This window comes from Hyla sarda, unplaced genomic scaffold (assembly GCF_029499605.1).
Source record: "Hyla sarda isolate aHylSar1 unplaced genomic scaffold, aHylSar1.hap1 scaffold_441, whole genome shotgun sequence".
Lineage (NCBI taxonomy): Eukaryota > Metazoa > Chordata > Amphibia > Anura > Hylidae > Hyla > Hyla sarda.
Window position 1 is genome coordinate 68,436 of NW_026610455.1, and position 24,065 is coordinate 92,500.

Here is a 24,065-nt window from a genome sequence, read left to right on the forward strand (position 1 = left end):
TGTACAGCCCGAGCATACCCCCAGAAGGTTACCCCCTGTGTATAATGTACAGCCCGAGCATAGCCCCAGAAGGTGATACCCCCTGTATAATGTACAGCCCGAGCATACCCCCAGAAGGTTACCCCTGTATATAATGTACAGCCCGAGCATACCCCCAGAAGGTGATACCCCCTATATAATGTACAGCCCGAGCATACCCCCAGAAGGTTACCCCTGTATATAATGTACAGCCCGAGCATACCCCCAGAAGGTGATACCCCCTGTATAATGTACAGCCCGAGCATACCCCCAGAAGGTTACCCCTGTGTATAATGTACAGCCCGAGCATACCCCCAGAAGGTGATACCCCCTGTATAATGTACAGCCCGAGCATACCCCCAGAAGGTTACCCCTGTATATAATGTACAGCCCGAACATACCCCAGAAGGTTACCCCCTGTGTATAATGTACAGCCCGAGCATACCTCAAGAAGGTGATACCCCCTGTATAATGTACAGCCCGAGCATACCTCCAGAAGGTGATACCCCCTGTATAATGTACAGCCCGAGCATACCCCCAGAAGGTGATACTCCCTGTATAATGTACAGCCTGAGCATACCCCCAGAAGGTTACCCACTGTATATAATGTACAGCCCGAGCATACCCCCAGAAGGTTACCCACTGTATATAATGTACAGCCCGAGCATACCCCCAGAAGGTTACCCCCTGTATATAATATACAGCCCGAGCACACCCCCAGAAGGTTATACCCCCTATGTATAATGTACAGCCCGAGCATACCCTCACAAGGTGATACCCCCTATGTATAATGTACAGCCCGAGCATACCCCCAGAAGGTTACCCCTGTGTATAATGTACAGCCCGAGCATACCCCCAGAAGGTGATACCCCCTGTATAATGTACAGCCCGAGCATACCCCCAGAAGGTTACCCCTGTATATAATGTACAGCCCGAACATACCCCAGAAGGTTACCCCCTGTGTATAATGTACAGCCCGAGCATACCTCCAGAAGGTGATACCCCCTGTATAATGTACAGCCCGAGCATACCTCCAGAAGGTGATACCCCCTGTATAATGTACAGCCCGAGCATACCCCCAGAAGGTGATACTCCCTGTATAATGTACAGCCTGAGCATACCCCCAGAAGGTTACCCACTGTATATAATGTACAGCCCGAGCATACCCCCAGAAGGTTACCCACTGTATATAATGTACAGCCCGAGCATACCCCCAGAAGGTTACCCCCTGTATATAATATACAGCCCGAGCACACCCCCAGAAGGTTATACCCCCTATGTATAATGTACAGCCCGAGCATACCCTCACAAGGTGATACCCCCTATGTATAATGTACAGCCCGAGCATACCCCCAGAAGGTTACCCCCTGTATATAATATACAGCCCGAGCACACCCCCAGAAGGTTATACCCCCTATGTATAATGTACAGCCCGAGCATACCCTCACAAGGTGATACCCCCTATGTATAATGTACAGCCCGAGCATACCCCCAGAAGGTTACCCCTGTGTATAATGTACAGCCCGAGCATACCCCCAGAAGGTGATACCCCCTGTATAATGTACAGCCCGAGCATACCCCCAGAAGGTTACCCCCTGTATAATGTACAGCCCGAGCATAGCCCCAGAAGGTGATACCCCCTATGTATAATGTACAGCCTGAGCATACCCCCAGAAGGTGATACCCCCTGTATATAATGTACAGCCCGAGCATACCCCCAGAAGTTTATACCCCCTGTATAATGTACAGCCCGAGCATACCCCCAGAAGATGATACCCCCTGTATATAATGTCCAGCCCGAGCATAGCCCCAGAAGGTGATACCCCCTGTATATAATGTACAGCCCGAGCATACCCCAGAAGATTACCCCTGTGTATAATGTACAGCCCGAGTATACTCCCAGAAGGTTACCCCCTGTATAATGTACAGCCCGAGCATACCCTCAGAAGGTTACCCTCTGTATAATGTACAGCCCGAGCATACCCCCAGAAGGTTACCACCTGTATAATGTACAGCCCGAGAATACCCCCAGAAGGTGATACCCCCTGTATATAATGTCCAGCCTGAGCATAGCCCCAGAAAGTGATACCCCCTGTATATAATGTACAGCCCGAGCATACCCCAGAAGATTACCCCTGTGTATAATGTACAGCCCGAGTATACTCCCAGAAGGTTACCCCTGTATATAATGTACAGCCCGAGCATAGCCCCAGAAGGTTACCCCCTGTATCTAATGCACAGCCCGAGCATACCCCAGAAGGTTACCCCGGTATATAATGTACAGCCCGAGCATACCCCCAGAAGGTTACCCCTGTATATAATGTACAGCCCGAGCATACCCCAGAAGGTTACCCCCTGTATAATGTACAGCCCGAGAATAGCCCCAGAAGGTGATACCCCCTGTATATAATGTACAGCCCGAGCATAGCCCCAGAAGGTTACCCCCTGTATATAATTTACAGCCCGAGCATAGCCCCAGAAGGTCATACCCCCTTTATATAATGTACAGCCCGAGCATACCCCCAGAAGGTGATACCCCCTGTATATAATGTACAGCCCGAGCATACCCCCAGAAGGTGATACCCCCTGTATAATGTACAGCCCGAGCATACCCCAGAAGGTTACCCCCTGTATAATGTACAGCCCGAGAATAGCCCCAGAAGGTGATACCCCCTGTATATAATGTACAGCCCGAGCATAGCCCCAGAAGGTTACCCCCTGTATATAATTTACAGCCCGAGCATAGCCCCAGAAGGTCATACCCCCTTTATATAATGTACAGCCCGAGCATACCCCCAGAAGGTGATACCCCCTGTATATAATGTACAGCCTGAGCATACCCCTACAAGGTGATACCCCCTGTATATAATGTACAGCCTGAGCGTAGCCCCAGAAGGTGATACCCCCTGTATATAATGTACAGCCCGAGCATACCCCCAGAAGGTTACCCCCTGTATATAATGTACAGCCCGAGCATACCCCAGAAGATTACCCCTGTGTATAATGTACAGCCCGAGTATACTCCCAGAAGGTTACCCCCTGTATATAATGTACAGCCCGAGCATACCCCCAGAAGGTGATACCCCCTGTATATAATGTACAGCCCGAGCATACCCCAGAAGGTTACCCCCTGTATAATGTACAGCCCGAGCATTCCCCAGAAGGTTACCCCCTATGTAGGTTACCCCCTGTATATAATGTACAGCCCGAGCATACCCCCAGAAGGTTACCCCCTATGTAGGTTACCCCCTGTATATAATGTACAGCCCGAGCATACCCCCAGAAGGTTACCCCCTATGTAGGTTACCCCCTGTATATAATGTACAGCCCGAGCATACCCCCAGAAGGTTACCCCCTGTATATAATGTACAGCCCGAGCATTCCCCAGAAGGTTACCCCCTGTATATAATGTACAGCCCGAGCATACCCCCAGAAGGTTACCCCCTATGCATAATGTACAGCCCGAGCATACCCCCAGAAGGTTACCCCTGTATATAATGTACAGCCCGAGCATACCCCCAGAAGGTGATACCCCCTGTATAATGTACAGCCCGAGCATACCCCCAGAAGGTTACCCCTGTATATAATGTACAGCCCGAGCATACCCCCAGAAGGTTACCCCTGTATATAATGTACAGCCCGAGCATACCCCCAGAAGGTTACCCCTGTATATAATGTACAGCCCGAGCATACCCCCAGAAGGTGATACCCCCTGTATATAATGTACAGCCCGAGCATACCCCAGAAGGTTACCCCCTGTATAATGTACAGCCCGAGCATTCCCCAGAAGGTTACCCCCTATGTAGGTTACCCCCTGTATATAATGTACAGCCCGAGCATACCCCCAGAAGGTTACCCCCTATGTAGGTTGCCCCCTGTATATAATGTACAGCCCGAGCATACCCCCAGAAGGTTACCCCCTATGTAGGTTACCCCCTGTATATAATGTACAGCCCGAGCATACCCCCAGAAGGTTACCCCCTGTATATAATGTACAGCCCGAGCATTCCCCAGAAGGTTACCCCCTGTATATAATGTACAGCCCGAGCATACCCCCAGAAGGTTACCCCCTATGCATAATGTACAGCCCGAGCATACCCCCAGAAGGTTACCCCTGTATATAATGTACAGCCCGAGCATACCCCCAGAAGGTGATACCCCCTGTATAATGTACAGCCCGAGCATACCCCCAGAAGGTTACCCCTGTATATAATGTACAGCCCGAGCATACCCCCAGAAGGTTACACCCCATGTGTATAATGTAAAGGTCCATCAGCCAATAGAATAGCCCCAGAAGGTTATACCCCCTGTAAATAAGTCCATCAGCCCAAAGCCTAGCCCAGATACAACACTATCCTCGCCAAATGGCCGAGAGGCTTCAAAAATTGGAGGGAGGATTTGGGCAGTAGAGGGTTAATAACTCCAACGTTCCCTGTGTATCCGAGTATCCGATTCACAACATGTGACCAACCCGTGATGTTTATTTACTGGGAATCCTGAGCAGAAACCGCCCACCCCAACCCCACCAGGTCTCCTCCTCACCCCACCGCGTCTCCTCCTCACCCCACCGCGTCTCCTCCTCACCCCACCACCTCCTCACCCCACCGCGTCTACTCCTCACCCCACCGCGTCTCCTCCTCCCCCCACCACGTCTCCTCCTCACCCCACCAGGTCTCCTCCTCGCCCCACCGCGTCTCCTCCTCACCCCACCGCGTCTCCTCCTCACCCCACCGCGTCTACTCCTCACCCCACCAGGTCTCCTCCTCACCCCACCGCGTCTCCTCCTCGCCCCACCGCGTCTCCTCCTCGCCCCACCGTGTCTCCTCCTCACCCCACCACGTCTCCTCCTCACCCCACCATGTCTCCTCCTCACCCCACCGCGTCTCCTCCTCACCCCACCGCGTCTCCTCCTCACCCCACCGCGTCTCCTCCTCACCCCACCGCGTCTCCTCCTCACCCCACCGCGTCTCCTCCTCACCCCACCGCGTCTCCTCCTCACCCCACCGCGTCTCCTCCTCACCCCACCGCGTCTCCTCCTCACCCCACCGCGTCTCCTCCTCACCCCACCGCGTCTCCTCCTCACCCCACCGCGTCTCCTCCTCACCCCACCACCTCCTCACCCCACCATATCTCCTCCTCCCCCCACCGCGTCTCCTCCTCACCCCACCGCGTCTCCTCCTCACCCCACCGCGTCTCCTCCTCACCCCACCACGTCTCCTCCTCACCCCACCACCTCCTCACCCCACCATGTCTCCTCCTCACCCCACCGCGTCTCCTCCTCACCCCACCGCGTCTCCTCCTCACCCCACCGCGTCTCCTCCTCACCCCACCACCTCCTCACCCCACCATGTCTCCTCCTCCCCCCACCGCGTCTCCTCCTCACCCCACCGCGTCTCCTCCTCACCCCACCGCGTCTCCTCCTCACCCCACCGCGTCTCCTCCTCACCCCACCACCTCCTCACCCCACCACCTCCTCACCCCACCATGTCTCCTCCTCATCCCACCACCTCCTCACCCCACCACGTCTCCTCCTCACCCCACCATGTCTCCTCCTCCCCCCACCGCGTCTCCTCCTCACCCCACCACGTCTCCTCCTCACCCCACCACCTCCTCACCCCACCGCGTCTCCTCCTCAACCCACCACCTCCTCACCCCACCATGTCTCCTCCTCCCCCCACCGCGTCTCCTCCTCACCCCACCGCGTCTCCTCCTCACCCCACCGCGTCTCCTCCTCACCCCACCGCGTCTCCTCCGCACCCCACCGCGTCTCCTCCTCACCCCACCGCGTCTCCTCCTCACCCCACCATGTCTACTCCTCCCCCCACCGCGTCTCCTCCTCACCCCACCCGAGCATACCCCCAGAAGGTGATACTCCCTGTATAATGTACAGCCTGAGCATACCCCCAGAAGGTTACCCACTGTATATAATGTACAGCCCGAGCATACCCCAGAAGATTACCCCTGTGTATAATGTACAGCCCGAGTATACCCCCAGAAGGTTACCCCCTGTATATAATGTACAGCCCGAGCATACCCCCAGAAGGTGATACCCCCTGTATATAATGTACAGCCCGAGCATACCCCAGAAGGTTACCCCCTGTATAATGTACAGCCCGAGCATTCCCCAGAAGGTTACCCCCTATGTAGGTTACCCCCTGTATATAATGTACAGCCCGAGCATACCCCCAGAAGGTTACCCCCTATGTAGGTTACCCCCTGTATATAATGTACAGCCCGAGCATACCCCCAGAAGGTTACCCCCTATGTAGGTTACCCCCTGTATATAATGTACAGCCCGAGCATACCCCCAGAAGGTTACCCCCTGTATATAATGTACAGCCCGAGCATTCCCCAGAAGGTTACCCCCTGTATATAATGTACAGCCCGAGCATACCCCCAGAAGGTTACCCCCTATGCATAATGTACAGCCCGAGCATACCCCCAGAAGGTTACCCCTGTATATAATGTACAGCCCGAGCATACCCCCAGAAGGTGATACCCCCTGTATAATGTACAGCCCGAGCATACCCCCAGAAGGTTACCCCTGTATATAATGTACAGCCCGAGCATACCCACAGAAGGTTACCCCTGTATATAATGTACAGCCCGAGCATACCCCCAGAAGGTTACCCCTGTATATAATGTACAGCCCGAGCATACCCCCAGAAGGTGATACCCCCTGTATATAATGTACAGCCCGAGCATACCCCAGAAGGTTACCCCCTGTATAATGTACAGCCCGAGCATTCCCCAGAAGGTTACCCCCTATGTAGGTTACCCCCTGTATATAATGTACAGCCCGAGCATACCCCCAGAAGGTTACCCCCTATGTAGGTTACCCCCTGTATATAATGTACAGCCCGAGCATACCCCCAGAAGGTTACCCCCTATGTAGGTTACCCCCTGTATATAATGTACAGCCCGAGCATACCCCCAGAAGGTTACCCCCTGTATATAATGTACAGCCCGAGCATTCCCCAGAAGGTTACCCCCTGTATATAATGTACAGCCCGAGCATACCCCCAGAAGGTTACCCCCTATGCATAATGTACAGCCCGAGCATACCCCCAGAAGGTTACCCCTGTATATAATGTACAGCCCGAGCATACCCCCAGAAGGTGATACCCCCTGTATAATGTACAGCCCGAGCATACCCCCAGAAGGTTACCCCTGTATATAATGTACAGCCCGAGCATACCCCCAGAAGGTTACCCCTGTATATAATGTACAGCCCGAGCATACCCCCAGAAGGTTACCCCTGTATATAATGTACAGCCCGAGCATACCCCCAGAAGGTTACACCCCCTGTGTATAATGTAAAGGTCCATCAGCCAATAGAATAGCCCCAGAAGGTTATACCCCCTGTAAATAAGTCCATCAGCCCAAAGCCTAGCCCAGATACAACACTATCCTCGCCAAATGGCCGAGAGGCTTCAAAAATTGGAGGGAGGATTTGGGCAGTAGAGGGTTAATAACTCCAACGTTCCCTGTGTATCCGAGTATCCGATCCACAACATGTGACCAACCCGTGATGTTTATTTACTGGGAATCCTGAGCAGAAACCGCCCACCCCAACCCCACCGCGTCTCCTCCTCACCCCACCGCGTCTCCTCCTCACCCCACCAGGTCTCCTCCTCGCCCCACCGCGTCTCCTCCTCACCCCACCAGGTCTCCTCCTCACCCCACCGCGTCTCCTCCTCACCCCACCAGGTCTCCTCCTCGCCCCACCGCGTCTCCTCCTCACCCCACCGCGTCTCCTCCTCACCCCACCAGGTCTCCTCCTCGCCCCACCGCGTCTCCTCCTCACCCCACCAGGTCTCCTCCTCACCCCACCATGTCTCCTCCTCACCCCACCATGTCTCCTCCTCCCCCCACCGCGTCTCCTCCTCACCCCACCACGTCTCCTCCTCGCCCCACCGCGTCTCCTCCTCACCCCACCGCGTCTCCTCCTCAACCCACCACCTCCTCACCCCACCGCATCTCCTCCTCGCCCCACCGCGTCTCCTCCTCACCCCACCAGGTCTCCTCCTCACCCCACCATGTCTCCTCCTCACCCCACCATGTCTCCTCCTCACCCCACCGCGTCTCCTCCTCACCCCACCGCGTCTCCTCCTCACCCCACCGCGTCTCCTCCTCACCCCACCAGGTCTCCTCCTCGCCCCACCGCGTCTCCTCCTCACCCCACCGCGTCTCCTCCTCACCCCACCAGGTCTCCTCCTCGCCCCACCGCGTCTCCTCCTCACCCCACCAGGTCTCCTCCTCACCCCACCATGTCTCCTCCTCACCCCACCATGTCTCCTCCTCCCCCCACCGCGTCTCCTCCTCACCCCACCACGTCTCCTCCTCGCCCCACCGCGTCTCCTCCTCACCCCACCGCGTCTCCTCCTCAACCCACCACCTCCTCACCCCACCGCGTCTCCTCCTCGCCCCACCGCGTCTCCTCCTCACCCCACCATGTCTCCTCCTCACCCCACCATGTCTCCTCCTCACCCCACCGCGTCTCCTCCTCACCCCACCGCGTCTCCTCCTCACCCCACCGCGTCTCCTCCTCACCCCACCGCGTCTCCTCCTCACCCCACCGCGTCTCCTCCTCACCCCACCGCGTCTCCTCCTCACCCCACCGCGTCTCCTCCTCACCCCACCGCGTCTCCTCCTCACCCCACCGCGTCTCCTCCTCACCCCACCGCGTCTCCTCCTCACCCCACCAGGTCTCCTCCTCACCCCACCATGTCTCCTCCTCACCCCACCATGTCTCCTCCTCACCCCACCGCGTCTCCTCCTCACCCCACCGCGTCTCCTCCTCACCCCACCGCGTCTCCTCCTCACCCCACCAGGTCTCCTCCTCGCCCCACCGCGTCTCCTCCTCACCCCACCGCGTCTCCTCCTCACCCCACCAGGTCTCCTCCTCGCCCCACCGCGTCTCCTCCTCACCCCACCAGGTCTCCTCCTCACCCCACCATGTCTCCTCCTCACCCAACCATGTCTCCTCCTCCCCCCACCGCGTCTCCTCCTCACCCCACCACGTCTCCTCCTCGCCCCACCGCGTCTCCTCCTCACCCCACCGCGTCTCCTCCTCAACCCACCACCTCCTCACCCCACCGCGTCTCCTCCTCGCCCCACCGCGTCTCCTCCTCACCCCACCATGTCTCCTCCTCACCCCACCATGTCTCCTCCTCACCCCACCGCGTCTCCTCCTCACCCCACCGCGTCTCCTCCTCACCCCACCGCGTCTCCTCCTCACCCCACCGCGTCTCCTCCTCACCCCACCGCGTCTCCTCCTCACCCCACCGCGTCTCCTCCTCACCCCACCGCGTCTCCTCCTCACCCCACCGCGTCTCCTCCTCACCCCACCGCGTCTCCTCCTCACCCCACCGCGTCTCCTCCTCGCCCCACCGCGTCTCCTCCTCACCCCACCAGGTCTCCTCCTCACCCCACCATGTCTCCTCCTCACCCCACCATGTCTCCTCCTCACCCCACCGCGTCTCCTCCTCACCCCACCGCGTCTCCTCCTCACCCCACCGCGTCTCCTCCTCACCCCACCAGGTCTCCTCCTCGCCCCACCGCGTCTCCTCCTCACCCCACCGCGTCTCCTCCTCACCCCACCAGGTCTCCTCCTCGCCCCACCGCGTCTCCTCCTCACCCCACCAGGTCTCCTCCTCACCCCACCATGTCTCCTCCTCACCCCACCATGTCTCCTCCTCCCCCCACCGCGTCTCCTCCTCACCCCACCACGTCTCCTCCTCGCCCCACCGCGTCTCCTCCTCACCCCACCGCGTCTCCTCCTCAACCCACCACCTCCTCACCCCACCGCGTCTCCTCCTCGCCCCACCGCGTCTCCTCCTCACCCCACCATGTCTCCTCCTCACCCCACCATGTCTCCTCCTCACCCCACCGCGTCTCCTCCTCACCCCACCGCGTCTCCTCCTCACCCCACCGCGTCTCCTCCTCACCCCACCGCGTCTCCTCCTCACCCCACCGCGTCTCCTCCTCACCCCACCGCGTCTCCTCCTCACCCCACCGCGTCTCCTCCTCACCCCACCGCGTCTCCTCCTCACCCCACCGCGTCTCCTCCTCACCCCACCGCGTCTCCTCCTCACCCCACCGTGTCTCCTCCTCACCCCACCGCGTCTCCTCCTCACCCCACCGCGTCTCCTCCTCACCCCACCGCCTCCTCACCCCACCACGTCTCCTCCTCACCCCACCAGGTCTCCTCCTCACCCCACCAGGTCTCCTCCTCCCCCCACCGCGTCTCCTCCTCACCCCACCACGTCTCCTCCTCACCCCACCGCGTCTCCTCCTCACCCCACCGCGTCTCCTCCTCACCCCACCGCGTCTCCTCCTCACCCCACCGCGTCTCCTCCTCACCCCACCGCGTCTCCTCCTCACCCCACCGCGTCTCCTCCTCACCCCACCGCGTCTCCTCCTCACCCCACCGCGTCTACTCCTCGCCCCACCTTGTCTCCTCACCCCACCGGGTCTCCTCCTCACCCCACCGCGTCTCCTCCTCACCCCACCACGTCTCCTTCTCACCCCACCACGTCTCCTCCTCACCCCACCATGTCTCCTCCTCCCCCCACCGCGTCTCCTCCTCACCCCACCACGTCTCCTCCTCACCCCACCGCGTCTCCTCCTCACCCCACCACCTCCTCACCCCACCGCGTCTCCTCCTCAACCCACCACCTCCTCACCCCACCATGTCTCCTCCTCCCCCCACCGCGTCTCCTCCTCACCCCACCGCGTCTCCTCCTCACCCCACCACGTCTCCTCCTCACCCCACCACGTCTCCTCCTCACCCCACCACGTCTCCTCCTCACCCCACCACCTCCTCACCCCACCATGTCTCCTCCTCCCCCCACCGCGTCTCCTCCTCACCCCACCGCGTCTCCTCCTCACCCCACCACCTCCTCACCCCACCATGTCTCCTCCTCCCCCCACCGCGTCTCCTCCTCCCCCCACCGCGTCTCCTCCTCACCCCACCGCGTCTCCTCCTCCCCCCCACCGCGTCTCCTCCTCACCCCACCACGTCTCCTCCTCACCCCACCGCGTCTCCTCCTCACCCCACCGCGTCTCCTCCTCACCCCACCGCGTCTCCTCCTCACCCCACCGCGTCTCCTCCTCACCCCACCGCGTCTACTCCTCGCCCCACCTTGTCTCCTCACCCCACCGCGTCTCCTCCTCACCCCACCGCGTCTCCTCCTCACCCCACCACGTCTCCTTCTCACCCCACCACGTCTCCTCCTCACCCCACCATGTCTCCTCCTCCCCCCACCGCGTCTCCTCCTCACCCCACCACGTCTCCTCCTCACCCCACCACGTCTCCTCCTCACCCCACCACCTCCTCACCCCACCACCTCCTCACCCCACCACGTCTCCTCCTCACCCCACCACCTCCTCACCCCATCATGTCTCCTCCTCCCCCCACCGCGTCTCCTCCTCCCCCCACCGCGTCTCCTCCTCCCCCCACCGCGTCTCCTCCTCCCCCCACCGCGTCTCCTCCTCCCCCCACCGCGTCTCCTCCTCCCCCCACGCGTCTCGTCCTCCCCCCACCGCGTCTCCTCCTCCCCCCACCGCGTCTCCTCCTCCCCCCACCGCGTCTCCTCCTCCCTCCCCTCCTCCTCCTCTCCCCTCCCCTCCTCTCCTCTCCTCCCCCTCCCCTCCTCCCTCACTCCTCCTCCTCCCCCCCCTCCTCCCCACCCCACCATGTCTCCTCCTCCCCCCACCGCGTCTCCTCCTCACCCCACCGCGTCTCCTCCTCACCCCACCGCGTCTCCTCCTCACCCCACCACGTCTCCTCCTCACCCCACCACCTCCTCACCCCACCACGTCTCCTCCTCACCCCCACCACCTCCTCACCCCATCATGTCTCCTCCTCCCCCCACCGCGTCTCCTCCTCCCCCCACCGCGTCTCCTCCTCCCCCCCACCGCGTCTCCTCCTCCCCCCACCGCGTCTCCTCCTCCCCCCACCGCGTCTCGTCCTCACCCCACCGCGTCTCCTCCTCCCCCCACCGCGTCTCCTCCTCCCCCCACCGCGTCTCCTCCTCCCTCCCCTCCTCCTCCTCTCCCCTCCCCTCCTCTCCTCCCCCCTCCTCCCTCACTCCTCCTCCTCCCCCCCTCCTCCCCTCCTCCTCCTCCCCTTCCCTCTCCCCTCCCTCCTCTCTGTCCTCCCCCTCTCCCCCCCTGCACTCCCTTCTTCTCCCCCTGCACTATCTCCTCCCCTCCTCCCTCTCTCCTCCCCTCCTCCCCTCCCCTCCTCCCCTCTTCTCTCCTCCTCCTCCCTCCCCTCCTCCCTCTCTCCTCCCCTCCTCCCTCCCCCCCTCCTCCCCTCCCCTCCTCACTCCTCCTCCCCTCCTCTCTCCTCCTCCTCCCTCCCCTCCTCCCCTCTCTCCACCCCTCCTCCTCCCCTCCCCTCCTCCCCCCCTTCCCCTCCTCCCCTCCTCTCTCCTCCTCTCCTCCTCCTCCTCCCTCCCCTCCCCCCCCTCCCCTCCTCTCCCCTCCTCCTCCCCTCCTCCTCTCCCCTCCTCCTCCCCTCCTCCCTCCTCCTCCTCTCTCCTTCTCCTCCTCCTCCTCCTCCTCTCTCCCCTCCTCTCTCCTCCTCTCCCCTCCTCCCCTCTCCTCCTCCCTCCTCCTCCCCTCCTCTCTCCCCTCCTCCTCCTCTCCCCTCCTCCCTCCTCCCCTCCTCCTCCCTCCTCCTCCCCTCCTCTCCTCCCTCCTCCCCTCCTCCTCCCTCCTCCTCCCCTCCTCTCCTCCCTCCTCCCTCCTCCTCCTCCTCCTCCCCCCTCTCTCCTCCCCTCCCCCCTCCTCCCTCCCTCCTCCCCTCCTCCTCCTCCTCCCCCCTCTCCCCTCCCTCACTCCTCTCCCCTCCCTCCTCCCTCCTCCTCCTCCTCCCCTCTCCCCTCCCTCCTCCCTCCTCTCTCCTCCTCCTCCCCCCTCCTCTCTCCTCCCCTCCCCCCTCCTCTCTCCTCCCCTCCTCCTCCCTCCCTCCTCTCCTCCCTCCTCCCCTCCTCCTCCTCCTCCTCCTCCCCTCCTCCTCCCCTCCTCCTCCCTCACCCCTCCTCCTCCTCCCCCCTCCTCTCTCCCCCTCCTCCTCTCCTCCCCCCTCCTCCCTCCCTCCTCTCCTCCTCCCCTCCCCTCCTCCTCCCTCCCTCCTCCTCCTCCCCTCCTCCTCTCCCCTCCTCCTCTCTTCCCTCCCCTCCTCCTCCCTCCTCTCCTCCTCCCCTCCTCCCTCCTCCTCCTCCCCTCCTCCCTCCCTCCTCCTCCTCCCCTCCTCCTCTCCCCTCCTCCCCTCCTCCTCCTCCCCTCCTCCTCCCTCCTCTCCTCCTCCCCTCCTCCCTCCTCCTCCTCCCCTCCTCCTCTCCCCTCCTCCCCTCCTCCTCCTCCCCTCCTCCTCCCTCCTCTCCTCCTCCCCTCCTCCCTCCTCCTCCTCCCCTCCTCCTCTCCCCTCCTCCCCTCCTCCTCCTCCCCTCCTCCTCCCTCCTCTCCTCCTCCCTCCTCCCCTCCTCCTCCCCTCCTCCTCTCCCCTCCTCCTCTCCTCCTCCTCCCCTCCTCCTCCCTCCTCTCCTCCTCCCCTCCTCCCTCACTCCTCCTCCTCCTCCCCTCCTCCCCTCCCCGCAGTCTCTTCCTGGTTCAGGGTGTTGTCACATAGACAGAAGCTTGTGAGATGCGTCTCTTGAGGTCCTATTAGGGACCCCCAGCAGTCCTGAGATGACGCACAGGATGCTCTGGTATATTGGGGGTCTCCTGGCTCTTCTCGTTGTGTGGCCCTACAGCACAGGTCAGGGGCCCCTGATGGACATGAGATATGGATGGAGTAATGTCACCTGCAGCACCTGTAAAGCTCTGGTCATCGCCCTGGACATCAGTCTGCAGGTAACGGCACACAAGGGGTTATATGACAGCCTCCTAAAGGGTTAATCCTCTTCCCTAATCCCGGCAAAGAGTTAATGTCATTCCTGTAAGGGCAGGGAGGGGTTAATTACCACACAGGCACAGAAAGGGTTAATCCTCTTCCCTAATCCTGGCAGTGTCCGGCTGAGGGGAAGTGAGGAAAGAGTTAATGTCATTCCTGTAAGGGCAGGGAGGGGTTAATTACCACACAGGCACAGAAAGGGTTAACCGGCTTCCCCTGTTTCTCTTCCATGTGACTGGAGATTTATATCGATCTGTGTAACCCATAGCAACCCATAGCAACCAATCAGAGCGCTGCTTTCACTTTACAGAGGTCTATTTATAAATGAAGTCAACTTTTATTTCACACAAGGTAGATATATATATATATGTGTATACACTGGGGGTAATATATATATATATATATAACTATATACACACAAGGTAGATATAGATATATATGTGTATACACTGGGGATAACATGTATATATATATATATATAACTATATACACACAAGGTAGATATACATATATATGTGTATACACTGGGGATAACATGTATATATATATATATATATATATATATAACTATATACACACAAGGTAGATATAGATATATATGTGTATACACTGGGGGTAACATGTATATATATATATATAACTATATACACACAAGGTAGATATAGATATATATGTGTATACACTGGGGATAACATGTATATATATATAACTATATACACACAAGGTAGATATAGATATATATGTGTATACACTGGGGATAACATGTATATATATAACTATATACACACAAGGTAGATATAGATATATATGTGTATACACTGGGGATAACATGTATATATATATATATAACTATATACACACAAGGTAGATATAGATATATATGTGTATACACTGGGGATAACATGTATATATATATATAACTATATACACACAAGGTAGATATAGATATATATGTGTATACACTGGGGATAACATGTATATATATATATAACTATATACACACAAGGTAGATATAGATATATATGTGTATACACTGGGGGTAACATGTATATATATATATATATATATATAACTATATACACACAAGGTAGATATAGATATATATGTGTATACACTGGGGATAACATGTGTATATATATATATAACTATATACACACAAGGTAGATATAGATATATATGTGTATACACTGGGGGTAACATGTATATATATATATATATATATAACTATATACACACAAGGTAGATATAGATATATATGTGTATACACTGGGGATAACATGTATATATATATATAACTATATACACACAAGGTAGATATATATATATATATATATATATATATGTGTATACACTGGGGAGAACATGTATATATATATATAACTATATACACACAAGGTAGATATATATATATATATATATATATATATGTGTATACACTGGGGATAACATGTGTATATATATATATATATATATATATATATAACTATATACACACAAGGTAGATATAGATATATATGTGTATACACTGGGGAGAACATGTATATATATATATATATATATATATATATATATATATATATATATAACTATATACACACAAGGTAGATATAGATATATATGTGTATACACTGGGGATAACATATATATATATATATATATATATAACTATATACACACAAGGTAGATATAGATATATATGTGTATACACTGGGGAGAACATGTATATATATATATATATATATATATATATATATATATATATATATATAACTATATACACACAAGGTAGATATATATATATATGTGTATACACTGGGGATAACGTATATATATATATATATATAACTATATACATACAAGGTAGATATAGATATATATGTGTATACACTGGGGAGAACATGTGTATATATATATATATATATATATATAACTATATACACACAAGGTAGATATAGATATATATGTGTATACACTGGGGATAACATGTATATATATATATAACTATATACACACAAGGTAGATATAGATATATATGTGTATACACTGGGGAGAACATGTGTATATATATATATATATATATATATATAACTATATACACACACAAGGTAGATATAGATATATATGTGTATACACTGGGGATAACATGTGTATATATATATATATATAACTATATACACACACAAGGTAGATATAGATATATATGTGTATACACTGGGGATAACATGTATATATATATAACTATATACACACAAGGTAGATATATATATATATATATATATATATGTGTATACACTGGGGATAACATGTGTATATATATATATATATATATATATATATATATAACTATATACACACACAAGGTAGATATAGATATATATGTGTATACACTGGGGATAACATGTATATATATATAACTATATACACACAAGGTAGATATATATATATATATATATATATATGTGTATACACTGGGGATAACATGTGTATATATATATATATATATATATATATATATATATATAACTATATACACACAAGGTAGATATAGATATATATGTGTATACACTGGGGATAACATGTATATATATATAACTATATACACACAAGGTAGATATAGATATATATGTGTATACACTGGGGATAACATGTATATATATATAACTATATACACACAAGGTAGATATAGATATATATGTGTATACACTGGGGATAACATGTATATATATATATATATATATAACTATATACACACAAGGTAGATATATATATATATATATATATATATATATGTGTATACACTGGGGATAACATGTGTGTATATATATATATATATATATATATATATATATATATATATATAACTATATACACACAAGGTAGATATAGATATATATGTGTATACACTGGGGATAATATATATATATAACTATATACACACAAGGTAGATATATATATATATATGTGTATACACTGAGGATAACATGTATATATATATATATATAACTATATACACACAAGGTAGATATAGATATATATGTGTATACACTGGGGATAACATGTGTGTATATATATATATATATATATATATAACTATATACACACAAGGTAGATATAGATATATATGTGTATACACTGGGGATAACATGTATATATATATAACTATATACACACAAGGTAGATATATGTGTGAAGGCTAATTATTATTAGCCTGTGTTTGTGGGAGGGGCGGGGATTTCGCTATAAGAACCCGCGGCAGCTCCTGTGTCTGACGCCGCGGGTTCTTCACGTCATCGATGGTCAGCTGACTGTCGGGTCAGCTGACCGGAAGTTCGCTCCGAGTTGGCGTGGGTAAGTGGCTGAGACTGACTGAGGCATGCGTCGGCGCCCTCCTCGCTCCGGAGGTAAGCCGCAGCTTCGGGGGGACCTCAGTCAGTCCAGCCCTGGTGTTTATAATTTTCTGGGGGCTCGATTATTAGAGGTGTGGTTAAGCGGCCGGACTGAGCGGGGTAGCGAATCCTGGCCTTCCTTTTGCTCTGAAGGTAAGTCAGAGCGCGGGGGTCCCCCCGTTCAGCCCGGCCCATTCTGCGGCCGGCTCGGGCCACGCTACATAGCGTAGTGTTTAGTAAATAGATAACTGCCAGCTCGAGCCACGCTACACTAACGCGGCATTAATATGGGTTAGTTGCCAGCTCGAGCCACGCTACACTAACGCGGCATTAATATGGGTTAGTAGCCAGCTCGAGCCACGCTACACTAACGCGGCATTAATATGGGTTAGTAGCCAGCTCGAGCCACGCTACACTAACGCGGCATTAATATGGGTTAGTAGCCAGCTCGAGCCACGCTACACTAACGCGGCATTAATATGGGTTAGTTGCCTGCTCGAGCCACGCTACACTAACGCGGCATTAATATGGGTTAGTAGCCAGCTCGAGCCACGCTACATAAACGCGGCATTAATATGGGTTAGTTGCCTGCTCGAGCCACGCTACTCTAACGCGGCATTAATATGGGTTAGTAGCCAGCTCGAGCCACGCTACATAAACGCGGCATTTAATATTGGTTAGTAGCCAGCTCGAGCCACGCTACATAAACGCAACATTCAATATGGGATAGTTGCCTGCTCGAGCCACGCTACACAGACGCTGCATTTAATATTGGTTAGTTGCCAGCTCGAGCCACGCTACATAAACGCGGCATTAATATGGGTTAGTTGCCTGCTCGAGCCACGCTACTCTAACGCGGCATTAATATGGGTTAGTAGCCAGCTCGAGCCACGCTACATAAACGCGGCATTAATATGGGTTAGTTGCCTGCTCGAGCCACGCTACTCTAACGCGGCATTAATATGGGTTAGTTGCCTGCTCGAGCCACGCTACACTAACGCGGCATTTAATATGGGTTAGTTGCCTGCTCGAGCCACGCTACTCTAACGCGGCATTAATATGGGTTAGTAGCCAGCTCGAGCCACGCTACATAAACGCGGCATTAATATGGGTTAGTTGCCTGCTCGAGCCACGCTACTCTAACGCGGCATTAATATGGGTTAGTAGCCAGCTCGAGCCACGCTACACTAACGCGGCATTTAATATGGGTTAGTTGCCTGCTCGAGCCACGCTACTCTAACGCGGCATTAATATGGGTTAGTAGCCAGCTCGAGCCACGCTACATAAACGCGGCATTTAATATTGGTTAGTAGCCAGCTCGAGCCACGCTACATAAACGCAACATTCAATATGGGATAGTTGCCAGCTCGAGCCACGCTACATAAACACGGCATTTAATATGGGGTAGTTGCCAGCTTGGGCCACGCTACATAGATGCGGCATTTAATATGGGATAGTTGCCAGCTCAGGCCACGCTGCACAAACGCGGCATTCAATGTGGGGTAGTCACCAGCTCGGGCCATGCTATAATGTTTTGTTATATGACAGGGCCTGGGGCTGGATAGCCAGCTAGGGCTATGCCATTCACATATGGGCTGGTTCAGGCCACATCACAATGTTGTGCTAGTAGCGTTCATGTAGTGCATGCGCTTGTAGTATCTGCGTGGACGCTGGTAGTACTGTGCTCCGCTCTGTATGTTATAGTAGGGGTTAATTATATGTCAGCTCGCTCTCTGACTGCTCCGCTCTGCGCATTACTGTAAGGGGTTAATTATATGTCAGCTCGCTCTCTGACTGCTCCGCTCTGCGCATTTCTGTAAGGGGTTAATTATATGTCAGCTCGCTCTCTGACTGCTCCGCTCTGCGCATTACTGTAAGGGGTCAATTATATGTCAGCTCGCTCTCTGACTGCTCCGCTTTGCTCGTTACAGTAGGGGTTTATGGTATGTCAGCTCGCTCTCTGACTGCTCCGCTTTGCTCGTTACAGTAGGGGTTTATGGTATGTCAGCTCGCTCTCTGACTGCTCCGCTCTGCACATTACAGTAGGGGTTAAATATATGCCAGCACGCTCTCTTACTGCTCCGCTCTGTATGTTACAGTATGGGTTAATTATATGTCAGCTCGCTCTCTGAATGCTCCGCTCTGCGCATTACTGTAAGGGGTTAATTATATGTCAGCTCGCTCTCTGACTGCTCTGCGCATTTCTGTAAGGGGTTAATTATATGTCAGCTCGCTCTCTGACTGCTCCGCTTTGCACGTTACAGTAGGGGTATATAAAAAAAAAAAAAAAAAAAAAAGCGATCTTCGCTTTTGTCAGTTGATTGTGTAAGTTAGGTTATTGTTAGGTTGCAGTGGGCGTTCTGTACACACGCTTGCAGCATTTATACTGTACACACTCTCGTAGAAATTATATATTGTGCACACGCTCCTAGCAATAATACTGTGCACACGTTCGTAGCATTTCTTTGTTGTACATACGCTAGTAGCTTATATACTGTACACATGCTGGTAGTTCTCATACTGTACACACCCTAGTAGCATTTACACACTACACACGCTCGTAGCGTTAATACTGTACACGCTCGTAGCATTAATACTGTACACGCTCGTAGCATTAATATTGTACACGCTAGTAGCATTAATACTGTACACACGCTAGTAGCATTAATACTGTACACACGCTAGTAGCATCTATACTGTACAAACGCTCACTACTTTAATACTGTACACACGCTCGTGGCATTTATACTGTACACACACTAGCAACATTTATTCTGTACACACGCTAGTAGCATTAATTCTGTACACATGTTCGTAGCATTTATACTGTACAGACACTCGTAGCATTTATACGGCACACGCTCATAGCATATATATTGTACACTCGCTCGTTCGATTCATACTGTACACACGCTTGCACATACTTGTAGGATTTATATTGTACACAATTGCACATGCTTGTAGGGTTTATATTGTACATGCTGGTAGGATTATACTACACACGTGCTTGTTGGGTTGATTCTGTACACATTCCCGTAGGAATTATACTGTGTACACGCTCGTAGGTTTATACTGTACACACGCTCGTCGGATTATACTGTACACACACTCGTAGGGTTTGTGCTGTACATGCTTGTAGGATTTATACAGTACACACGCTCGTAGGATATATATATGCTTCACACGCTTGTAGGTTTACACTGTATACGCGCTCGTAGGGTTTTGTACTGTACATGCTCGTAGGATTTAGACAGTACACACGCTCGTAGGTGTCGTACGATACACACGCTCGTAGTATTTATACTGTACACTCGCTCGTAGGTGTTGTACGGTACACACGCTCGTAGTATTTATACTGTACACCCGCTCGTAGATGTTGTACGGTACACACGCTCGTAAGTTTTTATTGTGCACGCTCGTAGGGTTGTATTGCACGGGTGTTCGTGGGAGCCATGCTGTGCGTGCGCTCGTGGCATGCGTGCTACATACACTGCAGTGTTTGCGCGGGTTATTGGGCTTGTAGCATTTGTACCACACACATGCTCGTACAGTGCACGGAGTGTTGTCTTGTGCGTAGGCATGTGGTCATATAGTTACTGCATCCATGCATATCGTTGGTTATTGGTGTTGACCAAACGTGCATGTGCTTTGGTTGTGCATGTGCGCATGTGGTTAGCATGACTATAAGTTCGTCAAGTTTGTTGGTACAGTCGCTCATGGCTGTTTTACAACATAGTTTCTGTACATATGCACATAATTGTTCTGTGCATATTTGTGTATAGTAGCGCCGGGTTTACGTGCATAGTTTATTCTGGGCGTTCGCTCATATAGTTTGTTTGTGTATTCGCACATAATTTATTCGGTCTATACGCTCAGGGTTTCAGTGCATACTCTCATCGCCCTGTTCTTGAGTTGTTGTGGCAGCCCTGCATACCCGCATACGGGTCATCCGGTGTATATGTGCACAGTAGTTTGGGCATACATCCATAGTTCATTTTTTGGATACGCGCACATAATATTGTACGGCGCGTACGCTCACATGATTATTAGGTGCCCACATAGCATGTTCCGTACATACCAGCATGTAGTTTGTTCCTGCATGTTCGCATAGTTAGTCTGTGCTTATGCCCATATAGCTTGTTCTGTATGTACGCTCCGAGTTATTCTATGCATACGCGCACACATTTGTACGGCATATGTTCACTTAGTTCTGTGCATACGAGCATAGTTGTTTTGGCATACGTTGATTTAGTCCTGTGCGTGCGCGCAAATAGTTTGTTCTGTATATTCGCTTACATAGTTGTCAAGTGCACACGCTCAAAGTTTTGTGCGTACTCACTTAATCTGTTCTATGGATATGCTCTTGTAGTTGATTTAAGTTGTTCGGTGTATCTTCTCATAATTTTTCACTACATATGCTCGCTCATGCATATGTTATGTTATGATGTTTAGGCAATTTACCCATGTCTTTGAGACTGAGCAGGTTTTTCAGCATTGTGCGAGTCCGGGCACGCATTATTCGGTGGGTCACCATGTTTTGTTAACATTTGGGTCGTGTATACGAGGGTATAGGTTTCAGTTTATTATTTGCCACGTAAATACTAGTAGCTATATATGTTGGATGAGGCTTTTATTTGGCTAGACCAGTCACGTCTACAGGTCAGTCCGAATACAACCTGACTCGTCTTCAGGTTGGCAATAATGTCATTATATATTGCGTTTGTTCATTGAGAATTGCTTAGTTTGTTACTGTCGTGGTTACAACCCATCGTGGCTTCAGGTTACGGTCATATTATTAGTTACATATTTGGTTGAGTCTTTCGTTTTTCGGCCTGTCACGTCTACAGGTCGCTTCAGCTGTAACCTGACACGACTTCAGGTTGTCGGCAATGTCATGTTATGTGTTGTGTTATTCAGTAGTCAGGTGGTGCTACAAGGGATATAGCTTATTTTCATTGTGAGTTGCCTCGTCTATATTTTAATCATGGTTACAACCTGTCTTGGCTTCAGGTTAACGATTGTACTATTAGTTACATATTTGGTTGAGTCTTTCATTTCCGGCTTGTCACAGGTCGGTTCAGTTTCTACCTGACACGACTTCAGGTGGGTGACAACATCATTACGTTTTCATTTGTTTAATTAGCATTCGGGTCTGCATACAGGGACATAGCTTGGTTTAGTAGAGCTTTGTTTGTATCGGTTTAGGTTGACGATGGTAGTAATTACATGTTGGTTGAGTCTCATCGTCACGTTTTCGGCTTAAGTGGTCGCATTGCCGATCACATTCACAGGTTGGTTACAGTGACAACCTGTCACAGGTCTAGGTTGGCGACTAGGTAGTTATTTAAAAAAGGAAAAAAAAAAAAAAAAAAAAAAAAGTTGGCACTTGACGTGGTGCATACGGGCATAGGGTTTGTTCTCTTAGGCTTGTCACGTCTACAGCTCACAGAGAGCCTCCTACACGCAGCCTTGAATACTCACGCTACATTTTTGCAATCGATACCCAGATGATGTCTCGCATGCCATTCCATTCCTATTTGTATTCATCGGGTTTTGCCACTCTTCAAGGTATCCAGAATAATACCACATTGTTTTGCCCTGACAGGACATCATTATTTGTGTCCCATGCATCATTCTGCCTTGATGGGTACACAAAGAGGGAGGTTCGCATGATTTTGGCTGGTTGGTTAGCTGTAGCCTTAGGTAATTCCCCATTTGGCTATCGGACGGCTAAAGTTAAGGCCTGAGGAATTTACTTGCAGATGCATGGCAGAAGTTACATGCACTTTGATGGGATGCAGATCATTACGCATTGAAATTGTGTAGTAGCGAAACGTCATTGCTCGGTCAAGTTATCATCATACGGTATTTCCAAATTACACAAGTGGCGCTCAGCTCGAGTGTTGCAGCTTGCTTTCAGCACGTCAAGGATTCGACGGGGAGCTGCCGCCGCTGTAGTTGTTTAGGGGGGCGGCACTCACCACCACTACGCGGTTTGTCAAACATGTACGTATTCTTATTAAATCATTTGGTTGTGATCCGTCCGTTGTATTCAGCCACTCGCCAGGCTTTGGGGCAGCTGTTCCAACGCCACGTCATGATGTGCCAGCTAACGTGAATAAGAAATAGGGGGCATTAGAAATCCATTATTACGTGCACTGCACCCCCAGTCCATAGTCAGAAATGGATGATGCATTTCAGTTATCGGTGTGGTGATTACTATGTGAGTTAATAGCGCTTTGTTCTCATTATGAGTTTTGCCCTCTATTTTTCAGGTGTACTCCTACGCGGCAGTATATGGCACACATCTAACTGCCTAGATAGGTTACAGGATTAATAGGAATAGGAGTTTGGTATGAGGTTCCGTTAGGTAGGCTCGCTATTTCTATGAGCACCGACCACAAGTGTGAAGGCTAATTATTATTAGCCTGTGTTTGTGGGAGGGGCGGGGATTTCGCTATAAGAACCCGCGGCAGCTCCTGTGTCTGACGCCGCGGGTTCTTCACGTCCCACCCAACCCTCCCTCAATATCATTTCACTCCATGACTATCATTACACATCAGGGTATGCCCTCTATTTTTTAGGTGTACTCCTACGCGGCAGTATATGGCACACATCTAACTGCCTAGATAGGTTACAGGATTAATAGGAATAGGAGTTTGGTATGAGGTTCCGTTAGGTAGGCTCGCTATTTCTATGAGCACCGACCACAAATATATATATATGTATACACTGGGGATAACATGTGTATATAT

The 24,065-nt window shown here is 51.9% G+C and overlaps 1 protein-coding gene across 1 annotated transcript in view; it reads left to right on the forward strand.

Annotated features, from left to right (window-relative positions):
• The first annotated feature begins 13,617 nt into the window (after positions 1-13,617).
• SMPD1 (sphingomyelin phosphodiesterase 1) overlaps positions 13,618-24,065 on the forward strand; it is a 67,505-nt gene continuing 57,057 nt past the window's right edge. The window contains exon 1 of the mRNA XM_056553895.1: positions 13,618-13,884. Within this exon, the coding sequence (XP_056409870.1) occupies positions 13,720-13,884 (165 nt within the window). The 5' untranslated portion in view covers positions 13,618-13,719. The remainder of the gene's footprint in view (positions 13,885-24,065) is intronic.